This window comes from Lutjanus erythropterus, chromosome 7, assembly GCF_056507025.1.
Source record: "Lutjanus erythropterus isolate fLutEry1 chromosome 7, fLutEry1.hap2, whole genome shotgun sequence".
NCBI classification, from domain to species: domain Eukaryota; kingdom Metazoa; phylum Chordata; class Actinopteri; order Lutjaniformes; family Lutjanidae; genus Lutjanus; species Lutjanus erythropterus.
In genome coordinates this window covers 18,960,179-18,984,538 of record NC_139323.1, presented here as the reverse complement: position 1 = coordinate 18,984,538, position 24,360 = coordinate 18,960,179, and the positions used below count along the sequence as shown (strand labels likewise).

The 24,360-nt window shown below is 40.8% G+C and overlaps 1 protein-coding gene across 2 annotated transcripts in view; it reads right to left on the bottom strand.

The window, feature by feature from the left end:
* cpamd8 (C3 and PZP like alpha-2-macroglobulin domain containing 8) overlaps positions 1 to 24,360 on the bottom strand; it is a 61,962-nt gene that overhangs the window by 3,276 nt on the left and 34,326 nt on the right. For both annotated transcript variants that reach the window (XM_084723062.1, XM_084723061.1), the window contains exons 29-42: positions 22,370 to 22,526; positions 20,549 to 20,623; positions 17,821 to 17,986; positions 17,093 to 17,179; positions 16,797 to 16,933; positions 15,676 to 15,831; positions 14,469 to 14,531; positions 11,296 to 11,573; positions 11,129 to 11,216; positions 5,468 to 5,542; positions 5,143 to 5,248; positions 4,822 to 4,932; positions 4,529 to 4,741; positions 2,155 to 2,229 (exon numbers count right to left, since the gene is read on the bottom strand). In XM_084723062.1, the coding sequence (XP_084579188.1) occupies positions 2,155 to 2,229; positions 4,529 to 4,741; positions 4,822 to 4,932; positions 5,143 to 5,248; positions 5,468 to 5,542; positions 11,129 to 11,216; positions 11,296 to 11,573; positions 14,469 to 14,531; positions 15,676 to 15,831; positions 16,797 to 16,933; positions 17,093 to 17,179; positions 17,821 to 17,986; positions 20,549 to 20,623; positions 22,370 to 22,526 (1,787 nt within the window). The remainder of the gene's footprint in view (positions 1 to 2,154; positions 2,230 to 4,528; positions 4,742 to 4,821; positions 4,933 to 5,142; positions 5,249 to 5,467; positions 5,543 to 11,128; positions 11,217 to 11,295; positions 11,574 to 14,468; positions 14,532 to 15,675; positions 15,832 to 16,796; positions 16,934 to 17,092; positions 17,180 to 17,820; positions 17,987 to 20,548; positions 20,624 to 22,369; positions 22,527 to 24,360) is intronic.

The following is a 24,360-nucleotide window of genomic DNA, read 5'->3' as shown; positions in this document are numbered from 1 at the left end:
TTAATTACACAAATAAGATAATACTGATAATAATAGTGTACCCTAATCTTTATCTGCAATTGTGCAAAAATGTAGACTGAATGGACATGCAAAAAGAATTTGAATATCAACATTTTGAAATTTTGAACAATTTGCAACAGCTCTAACTAACAGCTTTATAAATGTTAAGAAAAAATTCTCTTTGCAAATGTTTTATGAAGAAAAAGAAAGGAAGCTCCAGAGGGCATCTTTAACATCCTGTACATCTGAAGCTCTTGCAGCAATACCCCATCACAGACAGTAGGGGTCCCTCCCTGCTTAACATGTTGTATTCTCACATAACATGCTACTTCAAAAATTACACTTTGGATCAGGGTCTCTCTTCATTACATGTTGATTTTTACCATGAGTACCTATATAAAGTCCACGATAACCTGATTCAGCTTCTCTAAAGTTTGTGATGAACATTGGACTTGGTGTGTTCTAAGCACACACATACACATGCACACAAAAATAATATGTAAGCATTTAATTGTTAAAGTGGTAAATTAAATGTTCACTCAACTAAAGCACGTGCAAATGAAGGAAACGGTCATTTCAAATGAAGGCTGCACGTCTGTGTATCCATCATACTGTATGTTGTCCTCTGGTACAAGTTCACTAATAAGACAAGTCTACACAGGGAAGCTAATTCCAGAGCTTCAGCTTCCTCCACTGTTCCAGTGGAAACTGTCATTTCCTTGGCAGCGCCCGCCTTCACCTATTACACTCTCAGTGCACTCAGCGGGCATGTCGTCAACCTTCTAATGGTTTACAATGACTGTGTTTTTACAGTACTTATTCAATCTAATCATCCAGGGCTATCATACTGTAGCTGTGTGTGTGTGTGAGAGTGTGTGTGTGAGGGTGTATTTGCCTGTGTGAGCATGCAATACGGGTATGTGTGTGCATATATAGATATATATGTGTGTGTGTGAGTGCATAGCAGCATTCCTGTGGTGAGTGTGAAGCGTTAGCTTTTGTACTAAGGAGACCTTTGACTGAGAGCAGCTTTGTGAGCCGCAGCTACCGGGAGCTGCAGGCTGGGAAACAAGTCAGTGCAGGCTGTGCCACATCACAGACACACACACACACACACACACATACACACACACACACACACACACACACACACACCTGTACACAACTCACACATTCATACAGGCAGACCTTAATGTTATATATCAGTAACAGCTCACATATTACCACATGAAATCCATGCATGCTACAGTACACACACTCCTGCAGCTTGTGAATGGCTGCAGTGCCTTTTCATGTTTTCGTTGCCAAATGTAACACAGCTACATCCTCCCTCCACACGCAGCCAAACATCCTATCAGGAATTCTCTGGCTGCCTCTCTAGAAGTGGCAGCTGATCTCAGCTCATGGCAGAGCAACAATCGAGCCAGCAGTGTGAAACCTATCCACCTATTTATCACCCCGATTGTAGACATGATGTGGTGGCAGGGGAATGTGCTGCCACTCAACCCTACCTATGTATCTACTTTCTTCTTACTCTCATCCTTTCCCTCCTTCCACCCTGCTCTTTTTTTTCTCTTCCCCCTTTCATCTCATCTCCCGCTCATCCCTCTTTGACTGTCTTTCTCCTCTTTCTTTTCTCAGTTGTACATCCCCCACGCACACCCTTTCATCTCTCTCTCACTTTTTATTTTTCCTGCCTCTGTGAACTTTCCACTCTCCACATTGCTACGGCTGCAACTAACGATTATATTCATTCGCGATTAATCTGCTGATTATTTTCATGTTTCACAGATGAATAGTTAGTCTATAAAATGTCAAAAACAGCTTATCACAATTTTCCAGAGCCTAAAGTGATATTTTCAAATTGCTTCTTTTGTCCAACCAACAGTCTAGAGCACAACGTGGTCGTTTAGTTGATTAGTTGTCAACTATTACGTAAATTGTCAACTATTTTGATAATCAATTGATCAGATGTCTGTTTTAAGACAAGAAGAAGTAAAATCCTCTATTGACAGAAAATATATAGTGGAAGTGCTGCAGGTTGCAGAACAAGACAGAGCTGAAATATAAAAATTGCAAGGAGAGTGTGTGGGGGAGATAGGAGGTGATGCAAAAATGTGTACGAGTAGGTAAAGGTGTGGTAGATGAAGTTACCTGTGTGTACAGGCACTGAGGGCTGCTCAGTTTCCTGGCTGGCTATTGGTTGCCTGTCCTCCACCGTGGTCTCCACTGGAAATACAAACACACACACGTTAGATTATTCACATTTATGTGGCTGCCACGGCACCTTAAAAAAAACTAGTAATGAATTCAACAGAGTTTCAGTGTTGCATAATCTAAATACTGCCCAGAAGCATTATCCACCCCACTGAGCAACACTTCTTGGCAAAACAATGATGTACACTCAGTCTCAACTGAGGCCTGCGTTAAAATCTTTCCAAAAATAGCAGGGGCCAAACCATAGCCAGAGGGGCCATGTGTGGAAACAAATTGTATCTTTTTCCTTTTCAAAACAGGGAAATGGTGGCATGAATCTCCCCCACACAACCATACACAAACAAACAAGGTCAGGGAGCTCGAAACAAAAATACGATTCTTTTGATAATCTACAGCATGAACCACTTGGCACAAACTGAGGTCTTTTCCCACCAAAGTTTTGTCTATGCCTTTTCCCCAATCTGCTCCACAACATGAAGGCTCCTTTGTTGTTGGGCTGTGCGTCGGAAAGGAATGTGACAAGGATTTCAAAGGGCTGGACAAAAGCACTCTGTCATTTGGAGAGAGCCCTGTAATACAGCAGAGAGCGAGAGAGGGTGGGGGGTGGAGGTGGAGGGGTACGGCGGGTAGCTCTCCTCAGAAAACTCATCCAGTAATCAGCTCAACACCTGAACAGCTGTTTCTACAGCTCAGATCATGGCACACACACAGGAGCAGAGACACACTTGTACGTGCATGTGAATGCACACGCTTTATAGATACACGCACAATGGACATGTGGACGATTACACACTGTGATTACACACGCTGAGTTGCAGCAGAGCCAACTGACTGTATTCGATAAAATACACAAGTGTCACAAGAGTTCCTGTGAACACACACTCATGCAGACACATGTGTTTCCTGTAAAGGCAGGAAAAGTTCTGATATATGCTGTCAGTGTCTGAGTTATAGCCCACCAATTGCATAAAGGAGCAGTATACAGCTGATATAAGCTTGAACAGAGCAGCTATTTCCTGCTCCAGATTTAATCTTCTAAATTTCCCTCAATTATGGGTGGATGCACACAGTAAGATATGATAAAAACTGCTGATTATGGCTGTTTTAAAGCAAATGTAAATGTCTAAGCCTGACTCAGTGAAAATAACCTATGAATATTATGAATATTTGAAACACTGACACACGCATTCATCATATCATATCCGTTGGTTTACTTTTCTCAAACTTCATACTTCATACTTACATATATACTTTGCTATTATTGCATTTATGAGTGTAATGAGAGACCTGCCTTCAAACTCTCAAAAGTCAACTTGCGAGTGTGTAGGGAGGGTCAAGCTAATGCTTGTCACAGCCCCGTGCTATTGCATTTGTGCATGTGGAGCTGAAATGCTCCCTTGTAAGGATGCTTTTCTGCTCATGGATACTGTTTTGTGTGCTCTTATCAGATGCACATGCCTGACTGTTATGTGCATGGGTTTTGAGACAAGTTAAATGTCTTAGTGAAGCACCATTTATCGCTCTTTATAAACATTTAGCCATTTTCTCTGTGCAACTGACGCAACGTCTCCTTCCTCTATTTACAAAAACAACAACAAAAAAACCCACAAAGCATTTGAATACTAACTGAGTGACGACAGTTACCATGGCAATGGTAGAAGCTTCAGAGCATTCGGGTCAGACCTACATCCAAGCAATAATTTCAAAGCCGAAGTCTAGTAGTTTTAGTGTGATAATCAGGCTGAATTGCCTGTTTTGTTTCACTTCATTTATTCAGCTTGACATTGTGTTCATGTTAGCCAATTTCTTGTTTTATTTTACGCTAACCAGTCAAAAGCAAGTGATGAATCTGCCCCACCAATGTCACCTTCTGTCAACCCACAGGCTTACCCAGCGGTTGCAAGGAGCAGTCAGTGTTATTTAGATTGATCAAAGAAATATGTTGTTTCAAAGGTCCAGTGCATAAGATTTACAGGGCTCTATTGGCCGAATATGGCAGAAAGTTTTCATTTGCCTGAAAATAAGAATTGTTCTTATTGTTCTCGATAAGATTCGTCGCCATGTTGAACCATCGTGTGTCTACTTTAGCTCAGAATGGACAATCCAAACACTGGCTCCAGATGTGGCCTTTTGTGAGGTTCGCAGCCACCATAGGTTCTCCCACACACTGAAGAGGGAACAGTGACACAAGGTGTTTGTAATCTGCACACTCGCCGTTAGATGCCACTAAATCCTACACACTGATCTTGTAAGAGTTGCGTGACTGTTGTGAGTCTGAAGTCTAGGTGATGTGCGATGAGAGAGCTCTTACCGTGAGGACACTGGGACATTGGAACCTGCTTGATGCGTGTCCCGTTTCGACAGGCAAACACCTCCATCTGACACTGGTTCTGGTAGAGCTGCCCGTCTGACCCACAAACCGGCTCTCCGTCGTAACCGCAGTCCCTGTAGCACGTGCAACGCTCAAACTGTTCCTCCTCCAGACAGCCAAACACATTGTTGCACTGGTTCGCCTGCACAAAGCCTTCAAAAGAGAATGTGTTTTTAAGAGACTGATAGAAAAGGAGTGTCTGGGAGTCATTAAGGGTGTAGCATGGGTCTCACCTATCCACTGATTGGTTGAACTTTCCACCTCATTGCAAGTGGGTCCATCACACAGCTCCCGTGCCAGTGGACTGCTCTCGCTCACATTGTAGAACCGGGTGGCCTCGAAGGCTGCATGACAAGCACAGACCCACACCAGCACGTTCACACATCCATACACACAAAACAATGATGACGCTCACCATAACTAGGTCATAAACTTGAAAAGAAAATCCCATTTCCACAAAAAAAAGCCACTTCATAAATCATGGTGAGTTAGACATTTTTCCTGCTCTGCAACTCTTTAAAGTCCAGTACTTAAAATATTCATCAGAGGCACACCTGGTTCGTAGTAGTCATAGATCTTGACCGGAACAGGCGCTGTCTTGCCCACAATGTATTCTCTGACAGCTTGGAAGGCCACACACGTCATGCACTGGCTGGGGATCTAAGAGGGGGTGACAAAACACACAAAAACACATATGAATGTAGAGAAACACAACTATTCCCTATATATACTTTTATATACACATAAAATTCTACCCAGCCGTGTGCAAACACTGCTGAGTAACCCTCTTTTCATCCACCATCACCACATATACAGTATTCTTTGACATGAACAGATCCCTGACGGACCCAACATGGGGGGGATTTGGATTAAACTCACCTCATCAAAGTAGAACAACACTTTTCTCCCATTCAGCTCATATCTCTTCAGGCCCACTCTCTTGTCCATCAGCAGCTGTTGAGGAAAATACAAGAAAATCAAGCTCAGTATGCAGAAAAACACACAACGCTACTGGACTGTCCGTGCAGACACATTTTGGCCAGGCCAGGCGTATGTGTGAATATGCTTGGGTTGTTTATGCCCTTGATGAAGCACTACAGCGGGAAATCATTTTAAACATACTTCTGTTAAACTGTTAATAGGGCTGGAAACCAGCTCAGCATGTAACATGGTGACTTCTTCAACAACAAAATAGTATTACAAGACACAGTGAATTAATGAAAATAAAAAAATGAACAAAGAACATAGAGCTTGTTGACAAGCCAGCTGTATATTTGATTCTAATATTAATGGACAACTATAAATAGTAATCAGCACCACAGCGGACTGGACAGCTCCAGCACATGCTAGCTAAGGTTTACTATTCACTGATATCAAATATAAACATAGACATGTAACAGAACCCTGGGTTAGCATGTTCTAATGGTCCTACAAGGCATTTCGACATCTTGATACCAAGAAGTTCTTGCACAATGCTGAATCTGAGCTGACATAAATCATTGTCAGATGGAGGCAGCTAATCAGAAGGACCGTGGTTTGATCCTGGGGTCCTCCAGTCCACATGCCAAAGCGTCCCTGGGCAAGATAGTGAACCCCAAATGGGTGAGCACAGAATCATTGTGGGGTGCTGGATAGAAAGTGCTATATCACTCCAGATGAGCAGGGTGGAACCTCACATGGTGGCCTCTACCATCAGTGTATGAATGTGCGTGTGAATGGATGAATATTGACATGTCTTGTAAAGCACTTTGAACGGTCAGTAGACTAGAAAAGCACTATAATAATACAGTCCATTTACCATTTAGCCAAGATACATTACAATACTTCCTTGTTAAAAGCTTATTAAAAGACAGTGACAACAATAATAGCAATAATGATGTGAGAAATGTTGCAAACGTGACAGCTAAGCCATTCACCAGCTTGTATCAGCCTAGTTTTGGACTGAAATAAACAATAACAGCTTTAACTAGCAACAGACTGAACTTACTGATGTATGGTAATGTGTTCACTTACTGTTGTACACGCTGAAGTGCATTTTCATACAAAGTTAAACTTCAGTCAGAGACTATGAATCTTTACACTTAGCTGAATGGAACAATTTGAATTGGCAAAGTGATTAACAGCAATTTACACCTCTAGTACAGTGCCCTTACCACCCAACTGTCAGAAGCCACATGGTCTGCATTTAAATGTGCTCTGTGGGCCACGACTAGAATGCAAACCATATGCACTCGACCATGACATGACGGCCGGTGTGGAAAATGTTAAGGTCGCTAATCACGGACTGTGTTAGCTGAAATCAACAAAGGATCCCAGTTTTCGTCTGGGATTGCCTGATTAGTGTTTTATTCTTAAAGGGAGTTTCTGGTATATTTTTAACCCTGTGCGTATACAGGTATGTATAATCAGACATGCATGACCATATCTAGTAAATATGAGTGTATGAATGAGTAATGGGGAAGCTGTTTACTGCAAATTTGAGTGTGTGCATAGAGAGCCAGCAGAGTTAATTCCCCCCACGGGGGGATTTTTCATTCTGTCAAAGGTGGCAGCCTTTGGACAGCAGGGGTTTATGAGGTGCTCAGCCTGAGCTGGCGCCACCGAGACACACACACACACACACACACACACACACACACACACACACACACACACACACACACACACACACACACACACACACACACTCCCTCTCTTATACACACACTGCACAATTGGTCTCTGTGTTTACAGAAGCATTGTTTGTCTATCTAGCAACTAAACATTTCCATTGAACTCCCATAGCTCCAATGTTAAATCCACAGTGTGTCCTGAGCTGTTAAACAAAGCTCATTATATTAGGTGATAAGCGGCCGTGGCAGTGGTAGCTCCCAGTCAGTCACCGGACTAATCATTCATGACTACAGCTTCCATGAAAGCAACTAGACATGACTTTAGAAGCCAAGCTTGCCACCATAAATTGAGGAATGTAAGTGGCAGTCGGGCAGGCAGCAGTAAAACTCCAAGGGAGGCCAGCGGGGGTGTAAACTGAGCTTGTTAGCCACTACAACTCAGGTCAGCCTCAACTGACACACTCACAGCAGTATGTGTGTGTGTGTGTGTATGTGTGTGTGTATGGATGTGTGTGTGTGTTTTACATCTCCCCTGGTAGCCAGAGAGGTGGCTCTTTTAGAGGTGGAAGCCTGCAGACTTAAGACCTATAACTGTCGAGTAATGAGGGACAGGCTTCTGATGGGTGACAGGGGAGCTGACCTGGATCCAGACTAGAGCTGCAGCGATTTGTCAATTAATTTATAAGTTGATCAAAAGAACAATTTTGATAATTGATTAATCGTTTCTGTCATTTTTCAAGCAAAAATGTCAAACATTTGCTGGTTCTAGTTCTGGTTCTGGTTCTGGTTCGGAAATAAAGAGTCTTTGGGTTCTAGACTCTTGGCTGGACAAAAGAAGCAGTCTGAAGATGTCACTTTGGGCTTTGAGCGAATGTCATGAGCACTTTTCACCATTTTTTGACATTTTTTAACTTTATACAATAAAAAAAAAATCATTGTGAAAATAACGAGAAGATTAATTAATAATGCAAATAATAATTAGTTAATAATAATTAGTAGCGGCCCTAAACCAGACCTTAATGGTATAATCAGTAGGATTTGTCCGAGTTGTTAGAGTTGGGTTTGTAAAGTATCCCACACACAGCAAAATAATGAGAAAATAAGGAAATACAAGCAGAGGGCAGATATAGACACCACCACACACTCAAAAGTGATGATTAAGGTGGATTATGTTTATATGAGTCTATACATAGTTTTTAGGTAAATGTTACATATTATGCCTTTAAATTTATCATCAGTCTTCAATCATCCATCAAGACTATGGCTGTTACTTTACTGTTACTGTTTCCTACAGTACATCTGTCTCTTTCCTCTGTCCTTTCTAAACACAAGTTTTCTCCAAGTCTGTGCCTCATGGTGGTGTGTGTGTGTGTGTGTGTGTGTGTGTGTGTGTGTGTGTGTGTGTGTGTGTGTGCGTGTGTGTGTGTGTGTGTGTGTGTGTGTGTGTGTGTGTGTTTGGTCTTGTGGGTCCAGAGAGGCCCGATGACCTCTGCCCCTGAGACATTGTAACCCCACAGTGCCCGAGCATAGTGGTCTTTCTTATCATACCTAAAAAAACACCATAAAACATAATCCTCACCTTAATGACCATTCCAGTGACTATGACACATCCAAACATGAAATAACACTGCATGTGTGCGTAACAACCAGTGCCTAGAGGGGCCTGTCTCATATGTGAAGGAAGCCTTGTTGAACTTTCTGTCCAACAACTTCTTGGTTCTTTTTTGGTAAATATATTTGATACATTATCAAAGTTTTGATCCCACAAGAGTAGAACACACAAAACATGCAAATTTGATAGTAATATAGCAATACACGTTTTTCTGATATCTGAATTTGGATATTTGCAGATACCGATACTTTACTGATACAGTGCTCTTTTTCCCTTGATGTTACTATTTATGATTATTGTTATGCACTGCAATTTTGAACGCTTCTGCCTTGTATCACAAGCAAATACAGAAAAGAAGTGACAGTCTGATTCAATGAATGCTTTTCGTCGGTATTGGGCCCTGATACTGGATCAGACTGGGCCCATCTCTAATATTTGACTTCAATATCCCTACTCATCTATCAAAAACAAAGAAACACTATTCATCAGGTATGATCCAGGTTTGAGAAGACCCTTTGAGTGTGTATTAATTTTTTTTCTAGTTTTAAGAATTACATATCTGACTCAATGCGAGAAGGATGGAGAAGCACGTTGCTTCCATTTTAAAAGGATCAAACGTCTCTTCAGGAGTGTAGTAAAGACTACAGCGATGCTATGAATAGGCTTTATTTGGCAAGAGGGCACCGGATTCCTTTGATGTTAAACCAAAGGGGGCACAGACTGGGTCAGGGTCAAACTGGATTTCAAACATCTCACTAAAAGCTTCAAAAATACTCATCCACAAGGTGGAGAGATTCAGACACCGCCAAAACGTATGCAGTAAATCTGCAGCTGGCCTTCACATCAAGGGCACAATGGCTCAATCTTCAGATAAATCTGTCTAATGGACAACAATGGAGCGAATAACAGGTAAACACTTGACTCCTTTCTGCGCTGACAGATATTTACACAACAGCTTCTACTGTAACACAGGAAAAAAAATCATATACAATGTGTGTTTTTGTTTATCTGAGTATGTTAAGGGATGCATCCTGTGTGGGTGTGTGTACATGTGAGCCTGAGGTTTGCAAAGGATTCTGCAAAGGAAACAGGAGGAGTCTGATAAATTCCATGACATACTGCTTTTTTGTCAAATGGCTTCCAGATGTGGATGCATCTGTCTCTCTTTCTACCTGCCTTTCAGTTTGGGCACCTACCTGACTACTATCCCTACCTGTCTTGCAATCTGTGAGCCACTATGATCAACAATAACAACCAACTGGTGTCTATGGGACTGAGTACATACAGAATAATGTACAGACCTAAATTGAAATAAAAACAGAATGTCATGATTTGCAAATCCTTTTTGACCTGTATTCTATTGAATATAGTACAAAGACAAGCTATTAAATGTTCAAACTGATTAACTTTATTGCTTTTTGTAAATACAGCACACAATCAGTCTGACTATGATGCCTGCAACACGTTCCAAAAAAGTTGGGACAGGGTCATGTTTACCACAGTGATACATCACCTTTTTTTTTTATTAGAACAAATTTTTTGAAGTTTTAAAGTGAAATTCTGTCTCATTCTTGCTTTATATACAACTTCAAATTAAACTGACAGTCTAGTACCTGCACTCCTTTACTACAAAGCCACGTTGTTGTAACGCACGCAGATTGTGCCTTGGCATTGTCTTTCTGAACTAAGTAGGGACTTTTCTGAAAAATATGTAATCTGGATGGCAATATATGTTGCTCCAAAACATGTATGTACCATGGGCTCTAACACAACCCCATACCATCACAGATGCTGGCTTTTGAAGGTGACACTAGTAACAATCTGGATGCTCCTTTTCCTCTTTAGCCTGGTGAATGGCCATGCTTTCAAAAAAAAAAGTCTGAAATGTGGACTTTTTTTGATATATAGCTTTAGCTTTACATGGTGGAGTCTTAACTTGCATTTGTAAATGCAGCAAGAAATTGTGTTTAACAGCAACTATAGTTTTTCATGCAGTGCTGCCTGAGGTGTCAAAGGTCACAAGCAATCAATGTTGGTTTTCAGCCTTGCCCCTTATGTGCTGAGATTCCTCCGCATTCTCTGAATCTTTGAATGATATTACGGATTTCAACATGGACAAAAAAAAAAAATAAAAAGTTTATCTGTTAGAACATTCAGTATATGGTCTTTTTGCTGTACTCAGTTAAATAGAGGACAAAAAGGATGAGCACTTAGTCACATTTTGTTTTTATTTACGTTTTACACAGTGTCACAATTTATTGGAATCTCTAACCCTTTGGCAAAAGTGTTTCCATGTGTATTAATGTGATTACATACCCTCTCTAGGCTTTCAACATCTGCTCGGAAACCAGAAATCATGGGAACCTCTATGACGGCCATGTTGGACGAGCCTGAATGGAGCCACCTAGACAGAGAGTAGGGGTCAGGATGAAACTGTGCATATGTGCCAACTGCTTTATTTGTACATGGTGTGTGTGCTCTACCTGGCACAGACTTCTAGGGAAATGTGGAAGTCCATTTTATCCTGGTGGGCTGCTGGATCATCGTCATCAATGGGCGCCCGCCGCTTCCGGTTAAGCTCAGAGCGGTTGTCAGCGCGGCTCCGGGAGCGTGAGGAGGGATGGCGGGAAGAGGAGGAGGAGGAGGAGGAGGAGGAGGAGGGGGGCTGCAGGTGCTGCTCCTGAAAAGGCTCTTTCAGGTCCACCTTGAGATGGAAGGCTGGCTTGGATACCGGGTCAGGTAGGTTGTAAGACACATCAATCTGCAGACACACAGAGCAGATGGAGTGCAGTATTTGAGAATGATGTCCATGAAACTGACAGCTTAAATGCTCAAATAGAACAGCCTCACTCACTCTAGGGATGGCACAGTCGGTCTGTTGGGCGGTCTGTTCACCATTTTGGTTCAAACTGAAACTCTCCAACTGTTTGATGAATTGCCATTAAATTTTATACAGACATTCCCCCGTGGATAAAGCCTACTGACTCTCTGATTCCCTGACTTTTCCTTCAGCATCAACACCAAGTTGATTTTCTTTTTTGCTTTTAGAGCAAAGTTTCAACAGCTCTCGGATTGCCATGAAATTTGGTACAGACATTCACGGTGTGCAGAGGATGAATTCTACCTACTTTTGACTTTTCTTCTAGCGCCTCCAGCAAGTCGAGCTTTTCGCTTATCCTGTGAATTCTCTTAACAACATGTCTGTACAACTTCTGGTGCCAATCCATCCTATAGTTGTTAAGATATGTATAGTAGTCTGGTGCCTGGCTAAAAACCTAATTCACTAGTTAAATTGAATGACATTCATATAAACCTCAGCTGTATGAATTCTAGAGATTCTTTTTGTTGTTTTGTTGAACATTCATAAATGCAAGGCTTATTGTGAGCAGAGAGACCAAAGTAATCAGCAAAATCATTTACCTTTAATCATGAATCTCATTAATTCGTTTAAGATCTATAGTTGTGTTGCTGGAATTCTGCAGGCACAGATTCTGTGTGGGCTTTCTAATGAGTAATTATAGCCTCACAGAGCTGCTAGCATGGCTGTAGATATAATCTTGTTAAGTTCATTTCTCCCTTTGTGATTATGACGCAAGCTAGAATTCCCAAGTCTCCACCATATTTTGGTTGTAGCTTTACTGTTTTATGTAAGATATATGTTAGATATGACCGAGAGCAAGCAGAGGCCTTGTGTAGTCTTGATATACGGACATACTGAAATCAAATCAGCTGATACTTTGTCTCCTTTCAAAGCGTGTTTTCATTTGTTTGCCAAGTATTTGGTATGTGTTTGAGGCAGCTATTTATCAAAAAAATATTTTTGTATGTAGAAAAAAATTAATACGTTTTGGCAGCGTGGATTGGAAACAAATAACTTGGAGTTCAAATATTTAGGACCTCCAGCCTGGAAGTCAGGAAATATTAGACTTAGGCAGCACTTTAAAGCATAAACCACAAATCATATTCACTGGACACAAGACATGTATTCAGAAGACTACTATTTCAGCCCGAGGACAACTCGCGGCTTTGATGCGCTTTTTAATTTCACACAAGATTATTATTCCCAGAACTGTACACATTCTGAATAAATCATCCAGTCTGCAAAGCTGCTAAATAATAATCCTGGGGCACAGGACGTATGCTCATCACATACAGCATGTCTACAAACACACACAGGCAGGTCTCTTTGATTGGCCCGCTCTTGTATTTCATTAGAGGCCAGGTGCTGCTGGCCTGAGGGGCTGTCAGGGTGTGTTGACGCACAGAGAGGTGTGGATGGAGAGAAAGTAGAGAGGGAGAGAGGTGTGAAGAAAGAAATTGTGTGTTTGTGCGCGAGAAACCTGCAGAGGAGAACGAGTTGGAATACACTGCAGCAGAGCACAACATCCGCTGGCTCTGCCTCAGTCAGAGTCACATCTCAAATATAGGTTTCCGAAAAGCGGGATGTTAAACATCCTTGTTCACACGTGCTTTTTCATTCATGCCTCGATTGGCTTTGAAGCAGTCAAACATTTAAACGTGGGTGATAACAAGTGAGCAAAGAAATATCATCCAACTAAGAGGAAAAATGACAACGAAAGGAGTTTTTGTGGTCAGACTTAATTTTAAGAAGTTACAAGCTGTACTTTGTATTAAATTAGACAAAAACTAGAAACAATATGTTCTTTATTAGTGACAGCTCTACCCTAAGTAGACATCATACACTTAATGGTACATTAATTTAACATTTAACTAGCTGTACTTTCTATCAAATTACACAAAAAACAGAAATGTGTTCTTTATCAGACAGTATTAGACCCTTTATTAGACTTATTAGGCTTTATTAGAGGGTAGTTTGAGACACTGTACCACTAAAGTGAAATCACATATCTGCTACTTCCACATTTCAAAATAATATGTGAACTTAGAGGCAGAAGAATAGTTTGTCTGAGTGACTGCAGAGACTTACTGTAATACTGTGTGCTGATAATGTGATCTGATCAAAAGAGGTAGGAATCGGTCTTGGCTTCTCTTAACAATTGTATGATAGCAACCAAAGAAAGTGTGTCTCAGGTAGCAGATATGTGAATTTACTTTAATTTATTCTACAGTTCTGTTGCAATGTGTCCCAAATCACCATCTTATAAGATCTAATAAGGGTCTAATAAATGATCTAATACTGTCTAATAATTACATATTATTTCTAGTTGTTGTCGAATTTGATACAAAGTACGGCTTATCAGCTCTTACTAGTGTACCATCGGGTGTATGGGCTCTAATTAGGGTATAGGTGTGTATGTTTACTGAAAGAAAGAAGATATTATTTGTAGTTTTTGTCTAATTTGATACAAAGTGTGGCTTGTTACGTCTTATTAGTGTACTGTAAAATAAAGTGCACTGTTTTTGTTTGTCTGTGACAGCGTAGGAAGTAAACAGCACCCTGTCCAGGGGAGCACAAATAAACAGGAATGACCAACACATTCCAAAACAACTGGCTAAACTCTAGCAGATTACACCATTTTATAGGCAGGAATTTTTGGTATAATAGGGTGACAGCGACTGACTCCCCTGTGCCGCCAGATCCTCACTGTGAGCCCATGAAGTGGACATTACTGTTCCTTTCTGGTTAATGTTCAAGACTGGAAAAAGTGTCTGTTTATGTGACGCACTACAATACCTGCATGAGACAGCAGCCTTCTCCTTTAGCGCTGACAAAAAGGCCTGTGGGGATACTGGGGATCTGAAAAAGAAAGGGGAGAAACAAAGAGTCAGAGGGGGCATGGAGAGGTGAATGAGTCATTTATCAAGTGAATGAATGCTGTAGAGCTGCTGCACTGCCACTAGTGGTTCCCTGGCTACTAACCAACAGGCCTTAATTGCCCCCAATTAAGCTGACACCACTAATCACAGTGGAGGAACATGCCTGGCAGAGAGAGCGTCCTGCACTCTCACCTGAACCACTCTGGCTGTCTGATGGAGCCCTTTTACACACACACACACACACACACACACACACACACACACACACACACACACTGCAGCCCTGACCTGACGCCGCAGTGCCACAGCCAAGGCAGTTCATGCCCACACTGTCAAGTCTGTAATGTGTGGGCAAACAGGCCAATAAAACACAGTTATTAAATCAACAGACCAACAAGGTGCTTTTGGGAAATCCAGCCCAGTTAAGCCTGGTTTGGTTTGGCGGTGTGAAAAGGTCCTGGCGACTGAACAGCCGGACATAGAAACACAGAGATTAATGTTTAATGCCAGAGTGTGGCTCTGGTACATAGTTGCTCATCAATCACTGCAGTGAAGAGGGAAAAGTTTCTAAATAGCATTTAAGTGCTGGGGTTTCTCTCAAGTGAAATGCCTCCAGTAGTCAGTCAGTAGTCTCCGGACTACTGGCACTCATTAGTGGAACTGATAATTATGAAAAAAAAACAAAAAAAAAAAAACATATTGTGATGATTAGTGACTTATTAGTGGGATTTTTGCATCACAAATGTCATTTTCACTCAAAAAATGATTAAAATCATGATGACATGACATTTGTTGGGGTCTGTACCAAACAAATATATTTTTTGGAGAGGACAGGGCATTTACAGCATTACAGTACTTCATTATAATGCTGTTTTGTCACACGTTTTTTTCCTTTATTACAGAATTGCAGCTTCTGTGATTTGGATATTGCACTTGGCCATATTGCAATTTCACTAATACTTCAATTAATTTTACTGCCCTACGATTAATGTTGATAAAGTACTGTCACCTTAGACAAACAGTCTCAAGGCAGCAGGACGGTGAACTGCTTGTCATAGTTTATCTTCACACAGAAGAGGAGTACACTTGTGATCATTAATCATTGTTTCCATGAATGTAATTACCTTGGCACTCTGCAGGAGTTTCTTGTTGTCCCTGTTGAGTTCAAACGTCTCCTGGAAATCGAGGTTAGTGGAGGCCAGTGAGATGGTCAGGTTGACCCCTCCTACATAGGACAGGATGGCGTACTCTGACAGAGCCTGTAGAGCCACACACGTGTCCTGCACAGGAGATCCAGAAAAATCTACTTTACACTTTGAGTTTTGGGATGAATAAAATATTTTACCTTTAGTAGTATTAGCTTATTTCAAGTGGAAACAGAAAACTTTTCAACCTCCTAGCTTTTTCAGGTATTATCATTGTTGTGCTGCTGTGACAAAGACAACAGGTGTTATGTCCAAAATAGTTTCCCTGTTGATACATTTCCCTCTTTACTCTGGTAACTTAACCTTTAACCGTGGAGGACGTTGTTACGGGAAACACTATCTGACGGGGGAACATGCTTCGACACAACACTGGATTACTTTCTGTTTCCTGGGAGTCAGAGCCGAGCTCCATAAAGAAATGATCAAAACCACTTTGGAAATAATAGGGAAGAAAGAAGCATGTTTACTGAAGAGGTACATTGAAAGTGTTTGAATTTGGGAACAGGCATTAGCTTTTCTAATGATGTCCATTGCAAAGTAATAACACAGTTTGAGTAACTTTATTGCTGCACACCAATAGAGGCTGGTGTTGTGGTGGAGAAATGTTAGTAGATAACAGGGAAAAAAAGGTGTGAATTTGCTCATTCATGTAGTCTATGATGGACACACTGTTTCATGGTAAAATTCGAGCCCAGAGACAGACATATTTGCATAATGAAAATGAGTTTATAGAGAACCAGTCTATATGAGGATGATGTCATTATTCCATAGCCATTACACTGCTCAGTCAACATAAACTTCATAATCATAAGTCAAAGCAAAAACATTGTCTATTTCAACCTTCAGTAACATCAGCTTTACAAAATAAAGTGTTCATTTTAGACTCTAACTGGTGCATTATCAAAAAGAGAAAACTGAGGAAAGTCATTTAGTTTTCATTTGTTTGATTAGGAATTATATATATATTTTTTGTTTAATTTCATTAGATCAGAGAAAGACGTTGAACCAAAAGACAAGAAAAGCCAGAGGAACAGGGGTACCTGTGTGGAGGAGAAGCCACCCAAAGCATTTCTCTGCTGTGACAGCCATTTGACCACAGGCAGGGCGGAAGCCACGTCCCCCAGGAGGGTGTAGGTCAAAAGGCCGTAGGCTGTCATCTCCACCTCTGCTGACACCACTGGGAAGAAAGGAGAATTAGTTATGACGACTCTTATTTTGGATTCTGCATTTTACTTCCAGACCAAATTAGATCTGTGTGGTGGAAAGAAAGCTTTGAATGTTATAGTTACTGACAGTCCTCTTATATTAGGAAAAATGTAATAGTTTTGCTGTATACCTGACTGAGAAAGGCCATCGCTGAAACCCATGAAAGTGTCCTCATCTGTCATAGTGCTGCCAGTCAGACTCCAGTGGGTGAGTCCATCTACAAAGACAAACAGTGAGATAAAGACAGAGAGGGTGCAAGGGCGGCAACCCTTGATCATATGACTCATTGTATCAATATCCTAATTGTCTGAATCTTTCAGCAACTATGCAACCAAGCCCTGTGCCTTCATTGCACTTGGGGAATAAAACTATTGGGATCAAGCGAGAACATTGTTGTGCTCATCTAAACTTCGTCAAATCTGCCAAAACTTGCAGAAAGTTTCAGTCGAGAGGAAGAGAAGGAAATGGCCAAAGGAAACCAACAGTGAGATAAGAGACATAGGGGGAAAGGGAGGAGTGGATTGCACTACTATTGAGGACTACAGCAGCTGCTTTCAGAGTCATTCCTGTCCTGTATCTTGTGCCTCACCATTTGTTCAAACTGCTAGAAGCCTTTAACTGTAAATCTGTGTTGGATTTGTGCTGCAGCAAAGATCTGATCAAAGAAATAATCCATTTATTTTTAGATTTCAACATACTCTTTTTTTCCCCCCGTGGTGTATGAGCCCTGTTGTTGTGGAACATTTTCTTTAAACATCTGGCCTTTGCTTGTCACCTAGTAAAACATCTGTTGTTCAGGTTACTAAACTCTGAATGACTCACTGACTGTGTTATTCGCAGTGATGAGTGTGGCAGTACCTTGTGTGATGGCCATGTGGTTGAGGCGGCGCAGGGCCAGCGGGGCGTAAGGGCTGCGCAGCAGAGCCAAGGCGTATGCAGACAGGGCCGTGGTGTAAGGGTCATCGGCAGAGTAGGTGTTGCTCTCCAGGAAATCCTTGGCTTTGGCTACTGCCACCTTCTCTTCCTGGACCAGACAGGACAAACACAAATGAACATGTGATAATCTAATCACTGATGACTGTCTAATTAGTGGCTTATTTGCAAGCAAATTAGAACGCTTGGACAAATTTATGTATATTTCTTCTCCCACAATCTGCTGTTTTTGCTTCAAAAAGCTTCTGATAGCAAACCAGAGCATGGATTGTCAAGGTCTTGGTGTCTTAATGTGGTATTTTGGACGGCTTTTTAACATTTTTTAATTGATTTTTGAGTGGTTAAATTCTGTACCAAATCTGTGTATAAATCAACACAAAAACTGTGGCAACAACTTATGAGACAATACAGACCATATACAATAGCCACTTAAGCACTTAAACACTCTTAACTTTCACTTTAAAGTTTGAAAAGGTGCCTAAAGAAAACACAGTGTTTATTACATGCTTATAATTTTTGGACTATAATTTATGAAAAGAAAATCTTGACACACTGTGCTGCATCTCAAACTAATCTTCAGGTTCCCAGCTTCCAGATTATATACATCACTTCTATGTGGTATATACTGCTGACCTGCTATCTTCCCCATAATAATAGGCATTATTTAAACAATTTACTTCCAGTTTGCTTTATTATGGAGGTGCCAAAATATATAAGCACATAGTTTTTACTTTGGACTTTTGTGTTGGTTGAAGCTGCCCTGAAATGCAAGACGTAACTGAAATGCAGGGGTGACTGTGAATGGTGGTGTCACGGCTCCACAGACTGTTTCCAAAACAAAAATTAAAGGGCAACATCTTTGTTCTTTTTGGGGGTTTTCAAATGGAAACTCCCTCTCAGCCCTGAGGAAAAAGACTGGTGACGTAGGTTACAGCGCTGATGACGCCGTTTATACAACTTCATGTAGAAACCAGCGTCAGGTCATGTGAGAAAAAAAAGTAAAGTACATTTCCTAAACAATGACTATCAAATTTATGCACTTTATTAAATCATGTACAGAAAGTAGTCTGTATAGCTTAGTATAGTGGTAGTATATGGTATAGTTTATCGTACAATATCATTACAGTACAGTACATGTACTGTAATGAAATAAGATACAGTACATGTTTAATTTTTCTACAGTACCGAGTCTTTGTTTTAGTGTATTCCTCTTCTATTCCTTGCTGCTGTGGCAACTTAATTTGCCCAAGATCACCAGATATGCCTCTTATATGACCTGACCTTTGGCATAACGCTTATACACACACACCATCGTCATCACCATCATCATCATCTCAGCTGTCCAGAGGCTGTCCTGTCCAAACTTACAGCCGTCTCCTCTGCTCAGTTGCAGTTATTGAATAAACATTCATTTTGGCCATTAAAAAGTTGAGAGTTGACTTTCATCTCATGCAGATGTGACCTTCCCTCTCATCCCTGAGATGATAGGCCTCCAGAGCCACTCACTGAAATTGCTGCAGTCATCTTTTAATTAAGTGAAATTGGAGGGGGGTTGAAGGTTCTGCTTTGATGTGAAGGATACCTTTTCAGTTTTTATCAGTTGTAAAAGGACAGACTCTCTTTTGGATAGATAGGAGAGGAAAGGGGGGGGAGGGCAGATGGATGGAGAGGAGCCAGACAAAGGAAATGCTAAATAAAGAGTCAACTATGTGGACAAATGGAGAGTGAAGACAAAAACAATCAGAGGTTTAGAGGCTGTCATGTTGCCAGAGCAAGCAATACATGCTTTGCACGATTCCACCGTGATTATGTTGTAACTCTTCCACTTCCTATGTCTTTAGTGATTTAACAGCAGATACAGTGCTGATGTTTCATTATGAAGGATGGCTACTAGTGACAGAGTCAAGAGGAACTGAGCCAACAACAGAGAGAAAGTAGAGCAAGGAGGGAAAAAGCAGACAGGAGACAGGGAGGAATGCAACTGAGGTGTCTTTCACACAACTTAATTGTCTTTGCACGTCAGACTAAATCTTCTGATCTAGGCCAGAACGTGATTAGATATTAGATTAGCAGCACTGGGGCATAACAAATATGAGTGGGCCGACTGCCAGCACATCCATCTTCACAACTATCAGGAATGCAGAGATACGTCCACACACGACCTGCACTTAAATTCACAGCGGGCTGGTAGGACGGGTTACAGGGGTAAGTAGTTCAAGCGGGACAGGTAGCGCAGTACGTGTTGCTCCACATTATTAAAAGACTTGCACCTTTGAACCCACTGACATCATGAATTAATTTGTACTGCAGCTGCTGGAGGTGACAGCTCAGACAAAGTGGAACATTTGAACTTGTTTCTTTACTGAGCTTGATTAAATCTGTACAGCTCCTTCCTTTACATAACATATTATACAGATTTTTACAATATTCTCATACTTTATTAACAATTTTCTATTTATGCTTCTTTGGCTTAAACTACTTGCTTTTTATCTTTCTTTAAATTTTCTACTTACTATGTTTATTGTTATGCACCAAAACACTAAAGCAAATTCCTAATATGTGAAAACCTGATTATCTTTCTAAAAATTACTGTCATGTTAAACATAATTTAGCTCAACACTGTGCAGTGATGTTATTTTGTTTGTTTGCTTACCTCGGTGGTTATTCCAGTCTCCAACAGAGCTGCTACCACATAAGCTGTAAGTGAGATCTTCCCATGAATCCCTCCCTGTGGACAAAAGCACACATCAACTTTCAGTTAATTTCCCATCTTATGGACCAACCATATCCTGAGACGCACAGAAGTCTGAATACTTCTTCCAAAAATTCCTGTCACTATATCATATGAATTTGAGTTTGGCCACCTCTGGAGAGGTAACATAGTAAGCAACACCTCAGCCTTCAGTTTCCCCCCAGTGTAAATATTTTTGGTTATTTTGCCCAGGAATGTTGGGAAATTAATTTCTTCAGACTTTATGAAACTTGGTTAGCTGGACACCAGACAGCTCAAGACTAGCTTTTACCTGATACACAAACAAAACATAACTGAACACCATCTTGCAATGAAATCACACCAGCTGTGACACCTGTCAACATAGTGACGTTCTGACCCATCAGTACTCAGTGCTCATTACTACATTATTACATGAGTACTCAGGATGGGAATTGATAAAATGTTGCTGATACCAATGTCATTATTGATTCTACTTATCAGTTTGATTCTTTATTGATTCCCTTTTTGATTCCTGATCCATCCTCTGTGTGGAAAAAAGTAGCCTACACAGGTTTCAGCATCAAAGCAGCTGTTTTGTTGTTGCTGACCCTGATGACAGTGTAAAAACAGAGAAGAAAAAAGGTTCTCTGCTTTGGCTCCTTTGTGTTGTGAGTTATCAACAGCAGAGATGCAAGTGTTTCATTTTTTTCTTTTGCAATGAATAACTGTCAGAAAAACATGCTGGCATTGATACAAGGAATTGACAGCAGGGAGGAAGCAGGCAGGTATTCTATTTTGATGGATCAGACAATTTGCAACCATTTCTCAACTGGAAACAGTTTTTGATTCCCATCTCTATTGAATGCTCAGTTCTCATGGGTCATACCACACCAATCTACAAACTTGGCTTTCATTCTGATCTCACCTGTAAAGTTTCATGATAACATCTTGCATGGTTGTGACATTATCGTTTTGACAAAATCTGTCCACAGACATAGAAACACCTGGCAAAGTATTCAAAATGCTTTTGTGGTAGTTCCTGCTACAGTAAGTGTCTCCAGGACCACATTTTGCCATGATAACACATACACATACACAAAGACTCAGAAGGTGAAAAGAATACCAGCCACACTTCTTGTGTCATGGGAAACAGTACATCATCATGGCAACAGCATTTGAGGAAAACTCACAAGCTTCACTATTTACATCATGAAGGTCTTAAGACTTTGCTGACCATGAGGTGGATCTGGTTAACCAGCTAGAAGCTCTTTATGAGAGTATAGGGTCTGTAAATTCCTGATGCCAGTAGGTGGCACACTGACTATAATTCATACCCTCTTACTTCCGGCGCCTTGCTCAGACCACACCCATCTCCAAACTTGGCTTTCAATTTTATCTCAACTATACATTTGAGAAGTTTTGTGACTGTGTCTTGCACAGTTGTGACAGACATAATAAGCACCTGGCAAAATACTCAAAACAGCCTCCGTGGCATTTCCAGCTACAGAAAGTGTCTCCAGGACCACATTTTGCCATGACACACACACACACTAAGACTCACAAGGTGAAAGCAGACACATGCTGTAATGTAATGGCTGGTAATTACACAGAGGGAAGTTGATTAATACAATAAGTTTAAAGAATTGTAGGAATCCCTCCCCTTTGTCTACATTGCTCTGTCATGACATATAATGTAATTGTGACTTGGTACACTCATGTTTGTTACTGTATGTTACTGATTTAAACCCACCCCAAGCCTACCTGCAGGTCTTTATTGAGGATGCGTCCCATAGCAGGGAAGGAGCCATCATCTCGCTGATGTTTGATGAGCCAGGACTTGGCTGCACGAAGCTCCTCGGGGTCAATGAAGATGAAACCCTGAGACTGAGCAAAGGACTTCAGCACAAATGCTGTCAACCTAGAGGGAGGTGAGGCAGATAAAGATGGGTGAGGGGGAAGAAAAGCGGTCAGAGATAAGAGACATGTTCTGGCAAATCCCACAAAAATACTTAACTATCAAGAGTTTGACGGCAATCACTTTTTCAACGAGTGAGAAGTTTCTTTCAATCTGTCAACAGAGGGGGAGGGGGGCTGATAGAGAAGAATGTAAATGGAGGGATGTTTTTGTCAGAGATAGAGGTAGAAAGGACTGGTATGTATAGATGGATCTGATGAAATGGAAAAAGAAAGGAGGTGAGGAGGGGAGCAGATGGATGCGGCAGGGTTTGATCACCGTGACAGGATGCGGCAGCTGCGCTGCTGAGAATGTGAAGCTTCACAGGCCAGACTGTTGCACTTTATTTTTACAGTACACTAAAAAGACATAACTCAGTTATTTATTGGTATAAAATCATCCCTGCTGCTAAACAGAGCTAAGCAGCTGGGATTGAAAAATAAATAAAAAATAAAATAAATAGCTGAATTAGAGAGAGAGAGAGAGAAATAAAATTAATAAAACAATCGTTAGAGCTATATTCAGACAAGAACTTTAAAAAAAGGACCAGAATATAGATACAAAATAGTTATATACGAAAAGAGAAAAACGGAGGCCCAGTGTAAATGCATACATTGAAAAAACAACACAGAACAGTGTATAGTAACAAACTGTCAGCAGTAACACATTGCTCAGGAGTATATTACTGTAATGCCACTACTTAACCCAGTAACAAGTAGTGGGATTACAATCTCAAAAACAGCAACTATATTAAAGTCACTAATCCGAGTAACTCACAGCCGACAACTGGACGGCTAACAACAAAAGCTCTCTGGGTCTTAACAGTTCACTGGATCAGCTGTTAAATTTTGAAGCTCAACAAGGCCATCAACAATGTGCAAAAGTTATATAGTAACGCAAGTAATTTAATTAATTACTCTGAATTCCAAGCAATAAGCAAAGTAATATTTTTTAATGAGTAATGAGTAAAGAGTATTACACTTCCTGAGTAACTCGCCCAACACTGGTTTGTAGTGCTAACAACCACATGATTGACAGAAATAACATTACAAACATAATGTATTTAAAACATACATGGTGCACTAATAAGATGTAGCAAGCTGTACTTTGTATCAAATAAGACAAAATGGAGAAATAATATCTTCTTTATAAGACAGTATTAGATCCTTATTAGACTTTATTAGATGGTAATTAGCGACACATTATAACAGAACAGTTATGTAAAATGAAGTAATATGTGCAACCTCAACACTGCAACAGTGGAAGAGAATGCACTTCAGTTTACAGTACAGTTCTGTTGTAACGTGGCTCTAATTACCCTGTAATAAAAAAGCCTAAAAGTGATCTAATAAAGGGTCTAATACTGTCTAATAAAGAACAATTATTTACAGACTAATTATTTCTAACTTTTGTCTAATTTAACACAAAGTACAGCTTGTTGTGTCTTCTTAATGTACTGCAAAATAAAGTGTGGCCTTCAGTATCTTTCTGCATGTATGTTTGGAGATTCCCCAAAAGCATTCTGCAGCTTACACAAACCCTGGCCTGGGAGCGCAACTGAAAGTTTATGAGCCATGGTTTTAGCAGGCCGTGGTGGAGAAGGACCAGGGGAACCACAGAGAAAGGCCAAGGTCAGCCCCGGGGGACACGGCTGAGCTAATAAACACACACTCATCCATAAACAACAGACCTCCCGGTAGTGGTCGAAAACTGCGGTCTTTGGCCAACGACTCCTCAGTGACAGCGAGACATTCCATTACAGCACCCCTGACCATGACTGACTTATAGGATGAGGCAA